The sequence below is a fragment of the Abramis brama genome (assembly GCF_963993115.1).
Source record: "Abramis brama genome assembly, chromosome: 9".
NCBI classification, from domain to species: Eukaryota; Metazoa; Chordata; class Actinopteri; order Cypriniformes; family Leuciscidae; genus Abramis; species Abramis brama.
This window is the reverse complement of record NC_139971.1, coordinates 34,931,027-34,948,216: the sequence shown is the minus strand read 5'-3', so window position 1 is coordinate 34,948,216 and position 17,190 is coordinate 34,931,027. Positions and strand designations below refer to the sequence as shown.

At 40.5% G+C, this 17,190-nt stretch overlaps 1 protein-coding gene across 6 annotated transcripts in view; it reads left to right on the top strand.

Moving 5' to 3' along the window:
* Positions 1–5,505: 5,505 nt before the first annotated feature.
* znf423 (zinc finger protein 423) overlaps positions 5,506–17,190 on the top strand; it is a 156,352-nt gene continuing 144,667 nt past the window's right edge. For 2 of the 6 annotated variants that reach the window (XM_084125091.1, XM_084125089.1), the window contains exon 1: positions 5,506–6,390. In XM_084125091.1, coding sequence (XP_083981217.1) covers positions 6,351–6,390 — 40 coding nt within the window. In that variant the 5' untranslated portion in view covers positions 5,506–6,350. The remainder of the gene's footprint in view (positions 6,391–17,190) is intronic. The other 4 variants (XM_084125090.1, XM_084125088.1, XM_084125086.1 and 1 more) reach the window with 4 other exon arrangements.

Below are 17,190 nucleotides of genomic sequence, written 5' to 3'. Positions count from 1 at the left end.
AATTATGAGAGAAAAAAAAGAATTATTATACGATTGTCATAAATCATAATTATGATTTACCAAAACGTGACTTTTCTTCTCTTATTTAGCGAAAATGGCTTCCATAATCAGTCAACAGTAAGTTCCACACCTGAATAAATAGTCAGAAAGCCATTCCCATACTAAACGGAAAAAGATCCAGCGTTAAGTAAACGGTGACTACGTTTGTCAGTATCAGTATTACATTCATTTCACGTGAGAACGTCAAACAGATTTGGAACAAAATGAGGGTAAGTAAATTATAACAGAATTTACATTTCTGCGTAAACTGTCCTTTTAAATAAGGGGAGATTAATCGAATCCTGATAATATTACAATTTAATATAAGTGTTTGATATTGTGTTTTTGCAGTATTTAAGAGCGTTTAATCACCACAGAGAAAAAACTGAAGCAGTAAAACACGAGGCTAATCTGAGTGTAAGCTCATTTAAACCACTAGAGAGCGCTGTAGACCTACATAACATACATTTAACACAGCAGTTAAATGTTTAATTTAGGGTTCTGTATATCAAACTTCAAAACAACGCTTGTTTTTATATTACAGAAATTTGCTTCTCAGAGTAGGCTATATTTGGTTATATTTTATTTGAATATTTCATTTGAAAGGAGAAACACTGAAATGCAGCATTTAATACGATTTAAACACAAAATGAACACTACAAATTGTTTTCGCTCTCTGAAACACATTGCTAGCGCGAATTTATTTCCTCTCAATAACAGTAAATATAATTTCCTCACGCAAAATGAACCATTGGGAGATAAATCGAAGGCTTGCTGAGTGTAGCTACTTGTTCCTAGTGCAATTTCATAATAATAAGAATCGGCATTTGTGTTAGTTTGTGCACATCCTTTAAAATTGGGCGAGACATTATTGCATTCAGACGACGTAATGTTTGTATTTGAGGACAAAGTTAAACTTAAATTACAAACCAAATATACAAATAAGACATAATTCATGGTTGAATAGTAAATGCCACTCAAATGAGAATTATGTCATTAAATGTTTTATTGTCTTTTTTTTCAGAGCAACTCAAACAATAAATGGATGGATTTTTCCTCTCAGAATTCTCCTTCAAATACGTGCTAAGATTTCATATAGCATTAGGCCCTGCGTGAGAATGAAAGTAGTTGAGTAGGAATCTGTACATTCAAATCTATGTATATATCCTAATGGCACACACTGTCAGCAAATGTGTGTATGTCTTTAGTAGGGCATGTTTTACAGCTGTTTGTCTCTCCACTCTCTGATCACAGACACTCAACCGCAGCTGTGAAGTATCCATCACGTCTCAAAGTAATGGAGGCCCGGTTCTGCTTCATTTCACCAGCTGGGAGGTGTTGATTGGGCCTTTTTTGGGTAAGCGAGCAAAAAACAGCTCCACTAAAGCTGATAAATGCAATAGGAGACGAACGGATTACCAGTCAAACGGACTGAAACCAGCTTTCGCCCTATAACGGAAGCGCAGACATGCCTCATTTGTGTCTCACGACATGCGATTCAGTTACTGTTACTGTAATTCCGCAATCACACAGAATCACTTTTTTTCCCCCATAGAGACACACACTTGCCATTCCCGCACAACTGGATATCAATCAAAATGTATCACTATGAATATTCTTGGCATTATTGTGTTAGAATTCACAGACACCCAGGTCGTCTCTAAACGCAATGTGCTTCTTTGTTAGGACAGCACCACACTGAGCTCCTGTATGCTGCTGTGAGTGAGATCTTCATTAGAAACCTTGAGCCCTTCACCAGGATCTGTGCCAGGTACTTGGTCTAACAGCCAAACATGTTGATAATTAAACCCCTGTAATCGAGAGGTGTTATCACAACAATTAACAGCAAAAATGTGAAGGTATGAACGAGTGTCTCAGAACGTGTGGCTTTGTATGCACTTCCTGCCCTTGTTATTCTATTGCAAATGTTCTACATTCACATGAATCCTTCAGCTCTTTATTTAAGCGCCGGTGTATCCGTGCATTTTCGTTTTGAGTGTACATTTTTGTGCAGTATTCCTCTATCAAACCATCTTGGGAGGGATTTGATGTGGGGGGAACACGCACAAAAACATAATTTCTCTTCCCGTCTTTTTTCCTGAAAGCACATTTGTCTCTCTCCTACTTTCCCTAATTCTCCAGACGTGTTCCAATCGTTCTCTTTTTCCCCCTCTCCCTCCCCAATGTTGGCTGCCTCTGCCCTCGTTCCTAGGCATCAGCTGAAGACCCAGCAAGGCCCCCATACACAATGAGCTTTAATTGGGTTAAGTTTGTCCGCCACAGATAACATTTCTCTTTCTGTGGAGAATAAAACAAATTGCTGGCACTAATGGCACTGTTTAATGTAGCTCTTTTTATTATGGATGGAGGAAATTAGGAGGAGACTCCCAACAGAGAGCTGATGTCGTGGGAGTGAGTGCATTGTTGCAGCTCATCAGAAAAGCGTTTTTGCTTGGGCCTCCTCGTCGCCATTGCCTGTCTCTCTCTCTCTCTCTCTCTCTCTCTCTCTCGCTAAGCCCTTTCATGTGCCCTTTTGAAAACACGGCCTGCGCACCTAAAAATGTAAGCGTTTGACAACAGTATATATAGATCTGATGAGATCGGGTCCCCGCGTTTGACGCCATGTGTTCCGAACCTGTTCTCCGTCCGCTGTTTTTTATGCTTTAATGCCCTAAGTCCATAAAGCTGGTGTTTCTTTGTGTAAGTCTGGGGCAAGAGCCAGGGAAAAGGGGGCTGGAGGGGGGCTTGTTATTGAGGTTTTGGCACAAGACGCGGTAAGCCTAAAAGCCTGAAATTTGTTCTGCATTGCTTTCGTTTCTGAAGAGGGTCCCCTTTTTCAAGTCAGACGTCTCACTGCAGCAAGCTAATGGGATGCGAGGACAGATGCACACCCTGGCATTTAACATGCCAACACCTGAGAGTGTTTGGAAGACAATCAGCAGTAAAAATGTAATGTTCAATCTGGATTTTTATGGTGGCTAATCAGGACTGATGAAGTAGAGGGTACATTAAAGTGCAGCCGAGCGGTCAGCCCCAATCTGCGTTCCTGCTCTGCACCTCTCCCTCGTGTGCCCGTGTGCACTCGGCATCAGCATGGCTGTCTGGGTCCGGGGTCACTGTAACAAACAAAACGTGCTGTTTCAAGCGCCGCGCTGTCCTTATATGGACAATTAGTGCTGTATGGTGGCATATTTTAGCAATCCTATATTTTGCTGATGTACACGTTGAGACAATTAAAAGCTTCTGGCAGTGCTTTCCTGCCATTTTTTGCTTCCATAATAGATTCTATCAGGTCAGGTCACCGCAGCACGGTCCCGAAAGTAAAACCCGAATCGAAGGAAAGCTAATAAAATGGTACTTTTTTCCCCTTTTTTTTGGCCCCGCTTCAGATCCATTAGCTTTGAACGCATTTGTATTTTAGCCTCCTTGTACGGATTGACATAAATGACACTGCAAGAGTGTGCCTCTCCTGTACTTTGTTAACGAGACAAAAGAGTGTTGGCTTTGCAGTATTTAAATCAGTTATGTCTAATTATTTCATACAAAAATAGCCTATCTAGGGCAAAGCCAATGAGATGTAACATTGTCTGTGGAGGGGGGACCTGGAGGAGTTGGCGTGAGTTCAGCTGAACAGAACAGAACAGAGAGAATACGCTGTAGGCAACATAAATATAACATGAACTCTCCAGGCTTGTGACAGTACAATGGGGGAGTGTTTAAGGGTGCTTTCTGAGGCCGCACTGTCCAATGGATGATAGTCGCATAAGAATAGATGCATACCTAGGTACGGCGAGAGAGGAGACGGATGAGAGAAAGGACAAAACGCTGTTGAGTTATTGCTAAATTTTGAATAATCGTCACATGAATAATGTAAGGGCATCAATCTACCACCATCCCTGCTGCGTGAAGGAAAATACTAGCCAGTGCCGAGACCGTTTGAATTCAGTTAGCGGTGAAACGAAGTGTTGCAAAGGCCTCCGTCCTTGTAATATCCAATGTGAGATTTTGTTCCTCCTCTAAACAGTATTTTTCGAAGCACATACAACCATCCAAGCTCAAAAAATGATTTGCCACTCATTAAAATCATCCTAAAATAGCAACGGTGTCTATTCCAAGCAGGACCACCGCATTTGCCGTTCACACCTCTTTTTCTCCAGCGTCTTAATTAATTTCATCCACATGTCTTGTAAGTCTTATTCTGAACTGTTCATTGTGGCACAAGAAAAATGCAAATCCGTAAAAAGATGACAGAGGGTGTAATCGTGTGCTGTGTGATTTCACAATGCCACTCTTTCAAACCATTCATGTCTCAGCTGTCCTTGACCCTTAAGGAGCTTGTAATGTGGGCTATTTTCCTCCTTTGAATTTATCAGAGAAAAAAGGACCACTGCGGTGAGCTTTCGCCCCTTCGTGTCAGCGGCCTCTCTCTCTGGGACACCAGAAGCACATTTAAAAGCGGTCTCCAGGCGTGCGCTTAGACGAGACAAGAGGGGCCCCGGTCCTCCGCGGGGGGTCAATTTTAAAGGCCGCTCCGTGGCTCCGCGGGGTGCCTGGCTCAATCTGCAGGACATCCCGCTGACCGAGACAGGGTGCCCAACATGTTATCCATGACAACGGCCGAGCAGCTCCGGCGCACCGCGTGTGATTTTGACCATTTCTTAGGTTGATTTTTGCACAAATGATCCTATTTCTGCAGACGGCCAGACAAACGCTATGAAAATACTGTCGAAAACACCTAATCCTGCCAAAAAGAATGCAACAAAAATCCTAGAAAAAAGGGTTTAAAGTTAATTAAACATATCCAATTATAACAATTTATAAAAAAACAACACATCTGATAATACCAAACATTATTCTCATATGCAGATCTTTTCCAAAAAATTAAATGTTGCAAAGGTTAACACCAACAATTACAAATCTGTCATCATTTACTCACCTTCTTGTTGATTCAAACCTGTATGACTTTTATTTCTTCAGTCACCATTCACTTTCATTGTATGGGGAAAAAAAAAGGTGCACTGGAAGTGAATGGTGACTGATTCTGTCAGACCTTAACATACAGCCTAACATCTCCTTTTGTGTTCCACAGAAGAAACAAAGTCAAACGGGTTTGGAACAACGTGAGGGTGAGTAAGTGATGACACTGTTTTCATTTTGATTGAGCCGAACTATCTCTTTAAATCCTAAATCTTGCCCTTTTAAACGCAGATAAACGTTTTCAAAGACGACGTAGGATTGTTAAATGTTCAAAACAAGCCCCACAAATAGTCAAAATGACATCGTATCCAATCGACAGTTAAACGCTGGAGTGAACCCGAGACGATGGCACGAGTACAAGGAGCGCTAAAAGCGAATCCAGTCCGTCTTTTTTCTTGCGCGCTGCAGAGTTTCCTCGAAGCTCCGTGTTTTGGCCCCGATCCGTGCTCCAAGTTAAGCTGTAGTTTCCATGGCTGACCATGGTTTGGTGCTGTTGGCTCTCTCTGTCTGCTCAACCCAGGCTGTGCGGAGCTCCCTGCGGGATCAGAGCGCTCCCCCGCCGGGACCCTACTCTCACATCCTCCTGCTGGGACACGGCTACATTTCCAGCCAAGCCTGGCTTTATTATGTGTGTCTGCGCTGCAGCCCCGCCAGCAGTCGGATCGGGAGGCGGAGGGAAGACCAGAGTCAGGACAAAGAAAAAGGGAGAGAGAGGCTAGCGACTAGAAATATTTACGGTTTTTAGGACGATAAACAAAAAGAAGAAAAATCCCCTCAGGTAAAAATGCTGCGTAAAATGCCATTGAGAGTGGCACCTTCGGAAAAATAACAGCGAAGGAGGGCGGTTCGGCGGGATCACAACGAAAAGAGACAGTTGCGACAACTGCTAAAAGGAGGAAAAACATTGCGAATCAATTCCGAAACATCCTCGAAGTGGGTTTACCATATTATCGGCAAGTATTGGCACCTCTCGCTTCTGATCAGGTGTAATTTGGGCACGCTCCGCTTCTTGAAACTCTGAGCGCGCGTGCCCGCTCCATCGTCAGCGTCTGCCGTTACGGAGGAACAAAAGAGCGTTCGCGTCTCGAGCACGGGAAAAGCCGCAAGTTATCCGTTAAATCTACAGGTTGGAGAAGTTTAATCATTGGAATATCCATTTCCTCTGCCGTACTCTCTCTTCCTTTGAACGCTTCTGGACTAGCGAGACCGAAGTTGCCGCATTGCAACAGGCAAAGTGAAGAAATCTCCCAAGTATCAGCGCGTGACCTGTCAATATTTCTCGGAGAGGACAAGACATCAGTTAAAGAAAGTAAAATATTGCCCTTAACACGGAGATGTCTAGACGCAAGCAGGCCAAACCGCGCTCCGTTAAAGGTAAGCGTTTTACGAGAGGGAACGACTCACATGGCCAATGAGATTTCATGAGTAAAACTGGCGGGGACTGTGAAAGTCACTTATTTAATGTTTTTGCTTTTAATAGTGACATTTTGTTTATAGACTTTAAGTATGCTTTTTTTCCCCCCACATAGAAAAATGAAACTTTAACATTTTGATGCCAGGTGCCAGCAGGTCTTGTGGTTGGCAGTGCAAGTACCTCTTATAGGAACGGTGCTGTAGAAATAGTGCTCGAGTTTGTTTTAGGCTTAATAATGTTGGTAGTAGTAGTATTTATGAATTGGTTTAATGTGTATTAAATTATATTTATTTTCATTCATAGTCATAAGCATTATAATGTAATGCTTTTTTATTTTTTAAATAAATGTATAAATAATATTTGTTAAATGTAAAAATATGATTTTTTATTAATACTACTACTACTACTGATAATAAAATAGACAGTTAGTTCAGTATATTCCAATTTTGTCCTCTCTGTGGAAATCATTTTAGACACCCCCTTCTCAGTCTGTAGTGGTATTGTGAATGGAATCTGATTCTCTATAGATCTCAGCTTGGTGTTTTTTCCCCTTTCTTTGCTGTTTATTGTCTCAGTTTATTTCTGGTTGTGACTTTGACATGGCAGAATCAGTCAAACACAGTCTCATCTTATTCACGCCCCTCCTACAAGACTCAACACTCGCAGGCAGGTGAATTTAGGAGCAATAAGGCCTGCTGCTATTTTGCCTTGTCCATCAGCAGTGTGTGGCAGATATTGTGCTGCCGGTCGAGATATCACTTGGCACCCTCACCCCAATAGAAACCAGATGGGCTTTCGGGTGGCCATGTGGCCCATATTAGTACCCCCTCCCCCAAATAATAACCAGTTTTTTGTTTTAATTAACGGCCGCAATCTGCAGAGGTTCATCAGGAGTGAAAAAAACATGGTCATAAGTTTACGCAGAGCGTAAGTGGATAATATTCATGGCTGTTAAAGTGAAAATAAGAATAAGTTATTGTCACATATATTTAACATTGACAGAGCCTGCTGGGTGCAGATCAATCCTAAACAATGTTGTTGAGTTGTTTTGGAGAGAGAGCAGCCTTTTCGACCCTGTAATCAATAACGTAATCTTTATTTTGACCAGCTTTTATTTTTCACATGCGCAGTGATAGAGAAATATTGTATTTAAATATGGATCATCTTCCCCCCAAGCATTAACTGATATTTTTTTATTTTATTTATTTATTTTCCCCCAAGGCAATTTCAAGTCAAATGTTTGGTTTGGTATTGCAACAAACACTATTGCAGTTTTCTATCAAGTATGCATTGGCCTGCTGCAGCACAGAGGTTTGGGGGGTAAACAGTGATTGTATTGACTCAGCGATGCACGTCAATCAGAGGCCAATTAAATATGTAACCAAGGCTCGCTCTGTCCCTATCTCAGCCCAGCACCTTTAGCTTTGATTGCTATGCACTGAGATTAGAAGGGCACCAACAATATGTCTGAGTGTGGTATGCACAAAATCATTCATGTTTTATGTCCCGGTGTCTAGTGTATTGGCTCGCTCATGCAGAGGTTAAGCTTGTTTGTCATTAATTTCAGCTTTGATATGTGCAAATCTGCAGGTGTTACGGCTGTCGGAAACATATGCAGGCACGTAGAGCAGGGGGTTCCTCAAGAAACCGTTGCCCATTGTTAGACACGTTAGATCGGGGATTATTTTCCAGTAAAGAAGTCGTGCTCTCAACATCACATCACATTACATTAGAAACTGTGATTGTCAGTGTTACTCGCTCACGCAAGAGCGAGAGAGAGATTATTTAGAGAGGAAAAAGACAGCGAGCGTTCGTCAGAGGGGGAGAGGGAGCTGCGCTTATCAAAATATTATTTCTCCCAATTAATCCCTTTTTAATGTGTGTCTATGCACTGAGTGTTCAGCTGTGGCATTCCTGTTTCATATCTCCACCGTCCCCTTGAGTGTTTCATGCATTATGTAGCGATGATTATTACTTAATTACACATTAATAAATCCCCTTCATTTGCAGGACATTAAGAGGGGGATGAATGCACACGACAGGAACGGAGACAGAGAGGGCACTTATTTCCATTTTTTCACTGTTGTTTACAGTCAGTCGAATCAGATTGGACCTTTTATTCTAAGAAAGGGAGAAAACGTTTGAGTAATGCTTGTCTGAAGCTTGCTGAGAATGAAACCTAATGGCATTATTCCCCTCTCTGCCCACTGACATCAGGGGTATGTGTGGATGGGTTGAAATGTAAAAAAATGTCTTTCAGGAATGCATTCAGACCTTGCTGTAGAATATGCATCCTTTAGCAAGGGTTTTCATTGGGAATTGTGTATTGCTCGCTGTTTTGAATGTACATTTTCAGATGTGCTATGAGGGACTGTGGGAAGGAAGAGATTTTCATACATAGTAGATTTTTGCAGGGACAACTAGATAGCAAATAATCAATAAAAAAAAATGTAATTTAATTTTCTAGGCATTTTGTAGTTTTCTTATAAAAGATTTGAAGTTGCGTATTTTAAAGAAGAGGTTTTCTGTTGCGTGATTTCATTTGAAACTGTCATCTTCCGGAAGAACTGTGTTACATGTTTGAGAATAAGAAAAGAGAAATGAAGCTGTAATGTGCTGTGTTGATCTTTTTTTGGTGTGTGTTTGTGTAACGGCACAGATCTCATCTCTTTGCTCTCCTTCCTTTCTGGCACCATCTGGTTTTAACATTAAATGGCTTTTTTTATGTCACCTAGGCTTTTGGCAACGGTGTGGAAGTTTCATTGGTCAGTGGGCTGTTGTAAAATGTTGAAGTGAGTTACCATAGGGCTGCAGAGCCACAAATGAAGAGATCAGGGAACGAGAACCCCCAGCGTTCTTATGCATCCCGCATTTGTGTTTTTCATTTCAGGCTTTGAGTTGTGAGCTGTTTGTATTTTTTATTTATTTTTTGCAACTTATCACTCTATTGCATCTGGTGCACATTTTCAAATGATGGTTCGTAGAGAATAATAGATAGCATTTATTTTTAGTCATTATGTCCATTCACTTTTCTATTGTAGTGACTGAAACATGTTTTGTTTAATATTTTCCTAAATCTGTGTTTAACCAAGCATTCTTTTAGTGATTTTGTATTGTTTTTGTTTTTAAAATATTAAAATAATCTAACGTTGAGAAGGTGTTTGTTTCAGTTCCAGGCAGTTTATGTAAGGATAGAAAATGAAGTATTTATTTTGAGTGTCTGTGTGTTGACCGTTAGAGGGTGTGATTTTGAAGTAATGGGAGATGAACCACAAAATTGATTTTTATGCTCTTGCTTTTTTTTTGTTTTCATTGACTTCACAGCATGAACAATTAGTTAAACAACTCTAAAAGTATTTCATCAAAACCTGAAAAAAAAAAATGTAATTGCGCACAGTTTGACAGCAGCTGAGGTCTCTTTTAATGGCTGTATTTGGATGTTGATGCAGCTGGTATCATGATATTAAGAGGCAAAACGTTTTTTCTTCCGCTTTTTAACATTCTTTTTAAGTCCAATAGTTATACCTTGCTCTATCTTGAAGCAGTGACACCTATTGGTGTGGAGATCGTGGCGTAATTCGTCTGGTCTGTGATGGGAGGAAAAGGCGGATGGGTTTGGATGTGGGTTTCTCCCTGGTGGGCAGTGTGTCTGCCAATGACAACTCCTTATCAGCAGCCTGCCTGCTAGTTTTGTGGGGAAGAATCTGTCTTAATGTAAGAGCTCATTCGTAGGCTCTGCCATTGTACCGGCTTAGCCACATGCTTTATCAGAAGGCCTGGGCTCAGTGGCCCGGAACCGGAGCTCGCTGCGGACCCGCTCCATGCCACGCTTCACTTCTAAAGAGAAGGCGTCGCTCTGACGCTCGCTGTTATTAATTCTGTTTGTGTGGTTGGCATTCCCTGCGCCCCCCTCTTCCTTCCCCACCAAGCCTGCCAGCCAAGGCTCCCCTGTCAGGCCTTCCCGGAGGATCGCGGCCGTTCTAAGATGCTGCGCTCTGGAACCCGGATTGGGCTGCTGCAGAGGGCAGATTAAAACGTGCTGGAACAACGCGCAGAGAAAGTGTCTCTCAAAGCTGCTCGTACCCATGTAGATTAAACATGGCAGCCATTTTCACTTAGTCCACCGAGAGCGTCAGAGACTTTAGTCTAGAAAGCACGTTGCGGTACATCTTGAAAGTATTATTTTACATTTACGAAATTAAGTTTGGTGACCTAGAATAGGAATTTGAGCGACGTTTCATATAGTAAGGGAAACTGTGGATGTTATGACCCACTCTGGGTTACACTACCTACTAAATTCAAAAGTTTAACATCAGTTTAATACTTTTACTCTGCAAGGATGCATTCAATAAATTAAATGTGACAGTGTATAAAGACATTTATAATGTTACAAAAGATTTATTTTTCAAATAAATGCTGTTCTTTTAAACTTTTTATTTCTATCAAAGAATTCTGAAAGAAATGTATCACCATTACCAACAATTTTTTTAACATTGATAATAAGTGTTTTTTTGAGCAACAAATCAGCATATGTGAATGATTTCTGCAGGGGATCATGTGACACTGAAGACTAGAGTAATGGCTGCTGAAGATTCAGCTTTGCATCACAGGAATAAACCGTTTTAAAATATAATACAATAAAATAGAAAACAGATGTTTTTTTTAGAATAATACTGTTTTCCTAGATTTTTGATTTAAATAAATGCAGCCTGGTTGGACAAAAGAGATTTCTTTCAAAAACATTAAATGTTAATCTTACCGACTGTGTCAAAAGTTAGAAGTGTTTGTCTGTGGATAATTGGCTTTTCCTGATATTAAAAGATGCATTAACGCTCTCCTCTCTTCTCTTTCTCCTCTCCGAGTGTCTGCTCTACGACCCTGCCCGTCTCACTGGGCTGTACATTAAACATAAGGAAAGGGGGCAATTAAGCCCACTCTCTACACCTGGCTGATGCATATATTTATTGGCCTGTCTCCCTGCTGGACAGTCTTCGGGCCCTGGTCTGAGCTTTTTGAGGGTGGTGATTGAAGGGCTGCAGAGGTCATTAATGAGGAGTACTGGTGCTGGTTTGACCCCTGCTGCACCCCCCCAGAGTCCCCTCTGACCCCTCACCAGGTCATCTGGCCTCCTATGGCAAAGCGCTCGGGGAGCCGTCCGAGACCAGTGAAGGACTGGTATAGCTGGAGGTGAAATGTTCCTGTGTGTGTGTGTGTGTGTACGTATGCATGTGCCCACGCACAGAGAAATCTCTTGAACGCTTGTGGCTCTCTCCAGAGCAGAACCTATCGATTTCACAAGGCCTAAAAAAGTTTTCTAGCAGCAAGAACAAAACCGCTAAAACAAAGACATGCTTGCAGAGTTGAGCAGCCTTGCCCTTTCAAACACATGGAGTTTGACTCTGCAAAACTGAACTTTTGAGTAATTTGCAGAGTTTATCCGATGTCAGAACGTCTGGCTGAACCTTGTTTCAGATCTTCTAGACAATTACGTCGGTGAATAAAGAGGCGTAATTGATTTGGCAGAATGATAAAAGACTACTGCGACCCTTCACTTATCAATTAAAGTAACTAGTTTTAAAAATACAGACAGGACTAACAATAGTGAAGCGGTGCTTGTCAGTCTGCTTTTTCGTCACGGGCAGATTATGTGTGCGAACCACAGGTCTCTGTGTTGGGTTAGTAATGCCTTGATAAATTGATTTTAAGGCGTGAAGCTTCCTCGCTTTATCCTGAGGCTAGTCTGGAGCCTAGCATAGAAGCCTTTTTGGCTTAGACAGAATTAGCCCCTCATTGTAAAAGACTCTCAGTTCTGCTAGCCCGCCTGACCCCAGAGAAAGACGAGCCCTTGATCCTGGAGTCAGATGTGTTTTTCCTTATTTTTCTTCATTTAATTCCCCGTCAAACAGCAAGCCCCCCCCCCCTCCCCTCCCGCAAAGTCGGGGATAATAACCCGTGCAAACAGCGGGGCTATGCTGAAGAAACAATTAAAGTCGCTCTCCATTCGAGAGCGCTCGCACACACATACGCTCACAAAGGGAGAATAAAGGGGAGGGGACACTGGAAAAAAGCGTAATAATGACATTTACAAAACAGCCGTTCTTCTACGATGTGTTCATTTGTTGGTTAAAAGTCAGGTTTTTCCATAGTGTGCAGTTCAGTTTGCATGTGTGCTTTTTTGGAGGGCTGCTCCTGTATTCAAGAAGTTCCCAGAGGAACTGAAGAAGGCAAAGAGTGATTATTACTCTCGCCTTCTCTCTGTTCACCTCATCTCACCTCACTTCTCACCCTTCTGCCTAACTAAACATATTAAATTGTATTATTCATACAAGTTATATACAATGTGATATAATATCACAAGTAAAGCCGTGCAGGTAAATTGAGTTCTCAAAAAATACTTGTAAATCATGGGATTTTTATTTACTTTTATATTTTAAATATAAGACTTTTTCTGTTATATTGCAAATAGTATAATACTTGGGGGGTTATGGCGCAGCAGTTACCAATAATTAATGGCCTTTTTTTTTGTCAAAAAAGAGATAACGAGAGAAGGTGGTGTAAGAAATGGGATGAATCAGACTCAGACCTGCATCACTGTTTGCATCACCCACTTTACCAGCTCTGACATGCTTGTTATTCCCGAAGTGGTAATTTTCCCTCAAAAATCTGTGCTTTAGATGGTTTGCTTGAGTATGTGAGAGTTTGCTGGTACTTATCTGGGAGTGTGTAGTAGTCGTACGATATATCGCCAAGGCCGATATATTGGCCAATATTTGGTATTTTTATAATATCTGCCAATAAGTTTTTCTGTGTTGCTGATGTTTCGGTAGCAGGACTTTTATTTTGACGACATAGAACTGTTAAACAAAGTAAACGGAATCAAAAAAAGTATTATAGCGTTTATATCGTTAGTAATAAAAAGGCAAACATTATAATACTTTAGCATTTACCATCAGCATTCAGCAAATATGCATTTGTATCATTTAAACAAATCTTTGAATATCTAATAAACATTTAATTTCACAAACCTTGCAGACTTTGTTGAATCCAGCTCTTCTGAAGTGTGCATTGGTAAACTGCATGAACTGGTCGGTCCGTGCGAATTGAATACGGACAGGAGGAGAGTTCATCTTCACTGAACTTTAAACCCTTGATTTGTAACAATGCCAAGCTATCCAGTTGACCACTCGTCATTTTCACTGTATGCTGTATGTAAAATGAGTATTTCCTTGTCTTTGTAATAGGATTACAAAATCAGAAGTCTTTGTTTTGCAGATTTATTTTTAATTCATTTTCAAATTATTTATTTATAATTATTTTTAAATGTTAAGTTAAATAAATATAGATAAAAAATATATCGGCTTTATATCGCCCATCGGCCACCCTGCTCTCTAAGATATCGGCATCAGTATCTCCCATCAAATAATCAGCAACGGTCGACCACTATTGTGTCAGGAGAGATGACTCTGGCCACATTAAAGGAGGTGTGTAGAACCAAGTCATCCACCTCTGTGGCAGCACATGTGTGGCGGACCTGCATTTCAGAGCAGCTGACGTGTGTGTTTGTGTTAGAGCATTGCCAGAGAGGCAGAATTTACTCAAACTGTGTCAAAACGCTCGCCATATCCAAACCAAATCAGTTAACCTTATGTTATATCTCGTCGGCTTAGTCCCCAGGTAAAATTCTCCATGCTACAGCCACAGCGTGTATTTAATCATCCATCTGCTGGCACTCAGACGCGCGCGCGTGTGTACGATGTGGGCCGCTCTGATAGGTGCGTATCTATGTTGTTGTGATTGAAAATGATGGGAAAGGGAGTCTCTTTCAGCTACTGCAATACAAAAAAATAAATAAAATAAAAATCCAGGACCAAGAGAAGTCCGCAGAAATTATTAACCATCCACACACTCGTGCACTCAATTCTTCTTTATTCTCTCTTTCCTGCTCAGCTTCTCTCGCCTAATAAATGCTTCATGTCACCATCAAACAGGGCCCGACTTGCTCCAGGAGAGGCAGAGAGAGGGAGCGGAAAGAAAGAGAATTGGAGATCGCGGGGCGTGGGGGTTGTGTACAGTGGGGCCTTGGTGTTGATGGATGGATAGATGGATGGGTGGATGGACAGATGTTAAAAATGTAAAGTTTGGCCTGTTCTGAAGTGATGGACAGGGACAAGGGACCAGGCTGTCGAGTGTCGATTCTTTTTTTTTTCTATCTGGATCTAGCTCGATCATTAAAATCCAATTCCATATATTTGCACCATAATACCTTGAGGCAAAGTGTAAAACGCAATACACGTTGGTACTGACGTAGTCAATCCGTAATTAGTTAGGACACTAAAGTCCAAGTCCAAATCACACTCATTCAGTTTTGTTTTATACCTTCTGTCATTGACAGTAACATAAGCAACATAAGTTACGTAATTAAATTACCGGGTAAGTGTTACTTTAACACTATAATATACATCAATTTTACAGTGTTTTTAATTAAATTGAATTTTTTTCCTTACAAATTCATGAGTAATATAACATGTTAACGTTACTTTTAGTTAACGTGTTGCATTGTGATACTCCTTAAAGTGACTTTACACTTTAATTTATTAAAGCACTTTTACATTACCCTTTCACACTGTCACATGATGACTTTATGAGGAATGAAGAGATTTTCAGTTGTATGTGTTAGTAAATAGATTAAATAGAAAAAGCATGACTTGTATGACAGTTTCTTTTAAAGTAACAAGTAATGCTTTTTAGATTTATTTTGAATTTTAAACAAATGCAAATGAAAACGTCTCCCTTCCTCATGAAGTACAAGTGATTTTCATTAAAAGTAGTATATAACTTTTATAGAAGTAACAAGTATAATAATTAAATCTCTACTTTGTCTTTATTTCATCATAGTTTGCACTAAATGTATCACTAAATGTGTCTATTTATATAAATTATTTTAATGTAATGGTTTATATTAGAAATGATTTAATCTATTTGTTTGCTGACAAAAAAAAGACTAATAATGTAATAATGTAATAATGTAACTTTAGTTTTAAAAGTAATGTTCACCAGCACCGCTTGTGTGTATTTATCTATGATTTGAGACTGAGTTCTTTAGAAATTCTCATATAATGGAAAGGAAGACCCCTGAGAGGTCAAGGACTGAGGGTTATCCCCCCCCTCCAAAAGCACACACTTTCCTTCTATATCTTGTGGTCATGTCCCATAATAAGGGTCGCTGTAAGTGTGGGTAGAGTTCATTTAATAAGAACCCCTCCCACAAAATCCCCATACACAAACAAACATGCGCTGGCACGGTCTCCGGCGGGCTAAACAAACAGTGGAAGGGTCTCAGAAGGAGCGTGATTGCAGAGTTAATCTGTCCTCTAGTGATGCAGGCCGGCCGCAAAGCTCCTTCAGAGAGGGACACATTGTAATGCCTAATCAAGTCTGTATCAAACTAAATAATGCTGTAGCGTGAAATTGGAAGCCGAAGTCAAAAAGCACTCCCCAGCCTGTACTACAGGATAAGGCAATTAAGACTCTCTCTCTCTCTTTTTCTCTCTCGTTCTTCCTGTCTCCCGAGCAGTCAGGCTGTACTCTTACGTCTTTGTGTGTAACAGCCCCGTTCTCTTTCTCCCTCCTGTTCGGTTGATGGTATTGTTGGTGGTGCGCTGGGAACATCTATTTCTGGAAGGTCCCGATGGCTGTGTGATCCAGGGAGGCCGTCCTCCTCCTAGGTCAGGGGCGTTCGGCACGGGGCCCTCCACCTGCCAGAGGGTGTAAAGCAGGCATTTTGGTCGTTTTGTCTCCTTGAGTACTCTACAGATAAATCAATCGTACTCGGGGATGGGGGTCCGTCTGCGCGGTTGTGCATTGTTGGTTGTATGAACAATCATGTATCAGACTTTTATTTTTTCGCAAACATGCCTAAAACGCATCTCAAGACCTTCTCATTCTGTTCCATTTAGTTTCTCCCCATATAGATGTCTGCAAAAAAGACTGCATCCTCTCTCATCCTAATTCTTGCAGTTGTGTGCACTGATGCTGCCCCAGACTGAAAGACAATGTGTACAGCAGGTGCTTCAGATATATATATATATATAATTTTTCTTAATTTTTTTTATTATACAAATTATATTATCTATTATAATTAATTAAGTTTTGAGGAAGTCCAAAGATTAAAGGAATATTTTACCCAAAAATGTATATTGTCATTTACTTACCCTCATGTCTTTCCAAAATCGTATGACTTTCTTTCTTCTGTGGTATTTTTAGAAATGTCTCTGTATTTTTTTTTTCTGTGTATATATATTTAATTTATATTTCTTAATGCGGTTGTTCAGCATTTTGGTCAGTCTTGCTTGCTGTTTTTAAATGTGCTCTATAAATTTAATAAACTTAAAACTTTTGTCCATACAATGGAAGTCAGTGAGGTCCAATGTTGGTTTGGTTTCAGTGTTATTCAAAAAAAAGTATTTTGTGTTCAGCAAAAGAAAGTTAGTCATACATGTTTGGAACAACATGAGGTTGAGTACATTTTCATCTTTGGGTCAGCTATCACTTAAAGTTTAACATGCTAAACACCCTTAATACCATGTGTTTATTAATATAATATCTTAATAGTTTAAGGGCAAGATTTAATGATGTTCACGATTGAGAATGTAGACTCTCTTTTCCTTTTTTCCCCATTTTTTTTAAAAGGAAAAAAGTCGTATTGTGCATAAATACATCTGATTGGATAAGGTATGATCGTATGTACACCCAAATGCTGA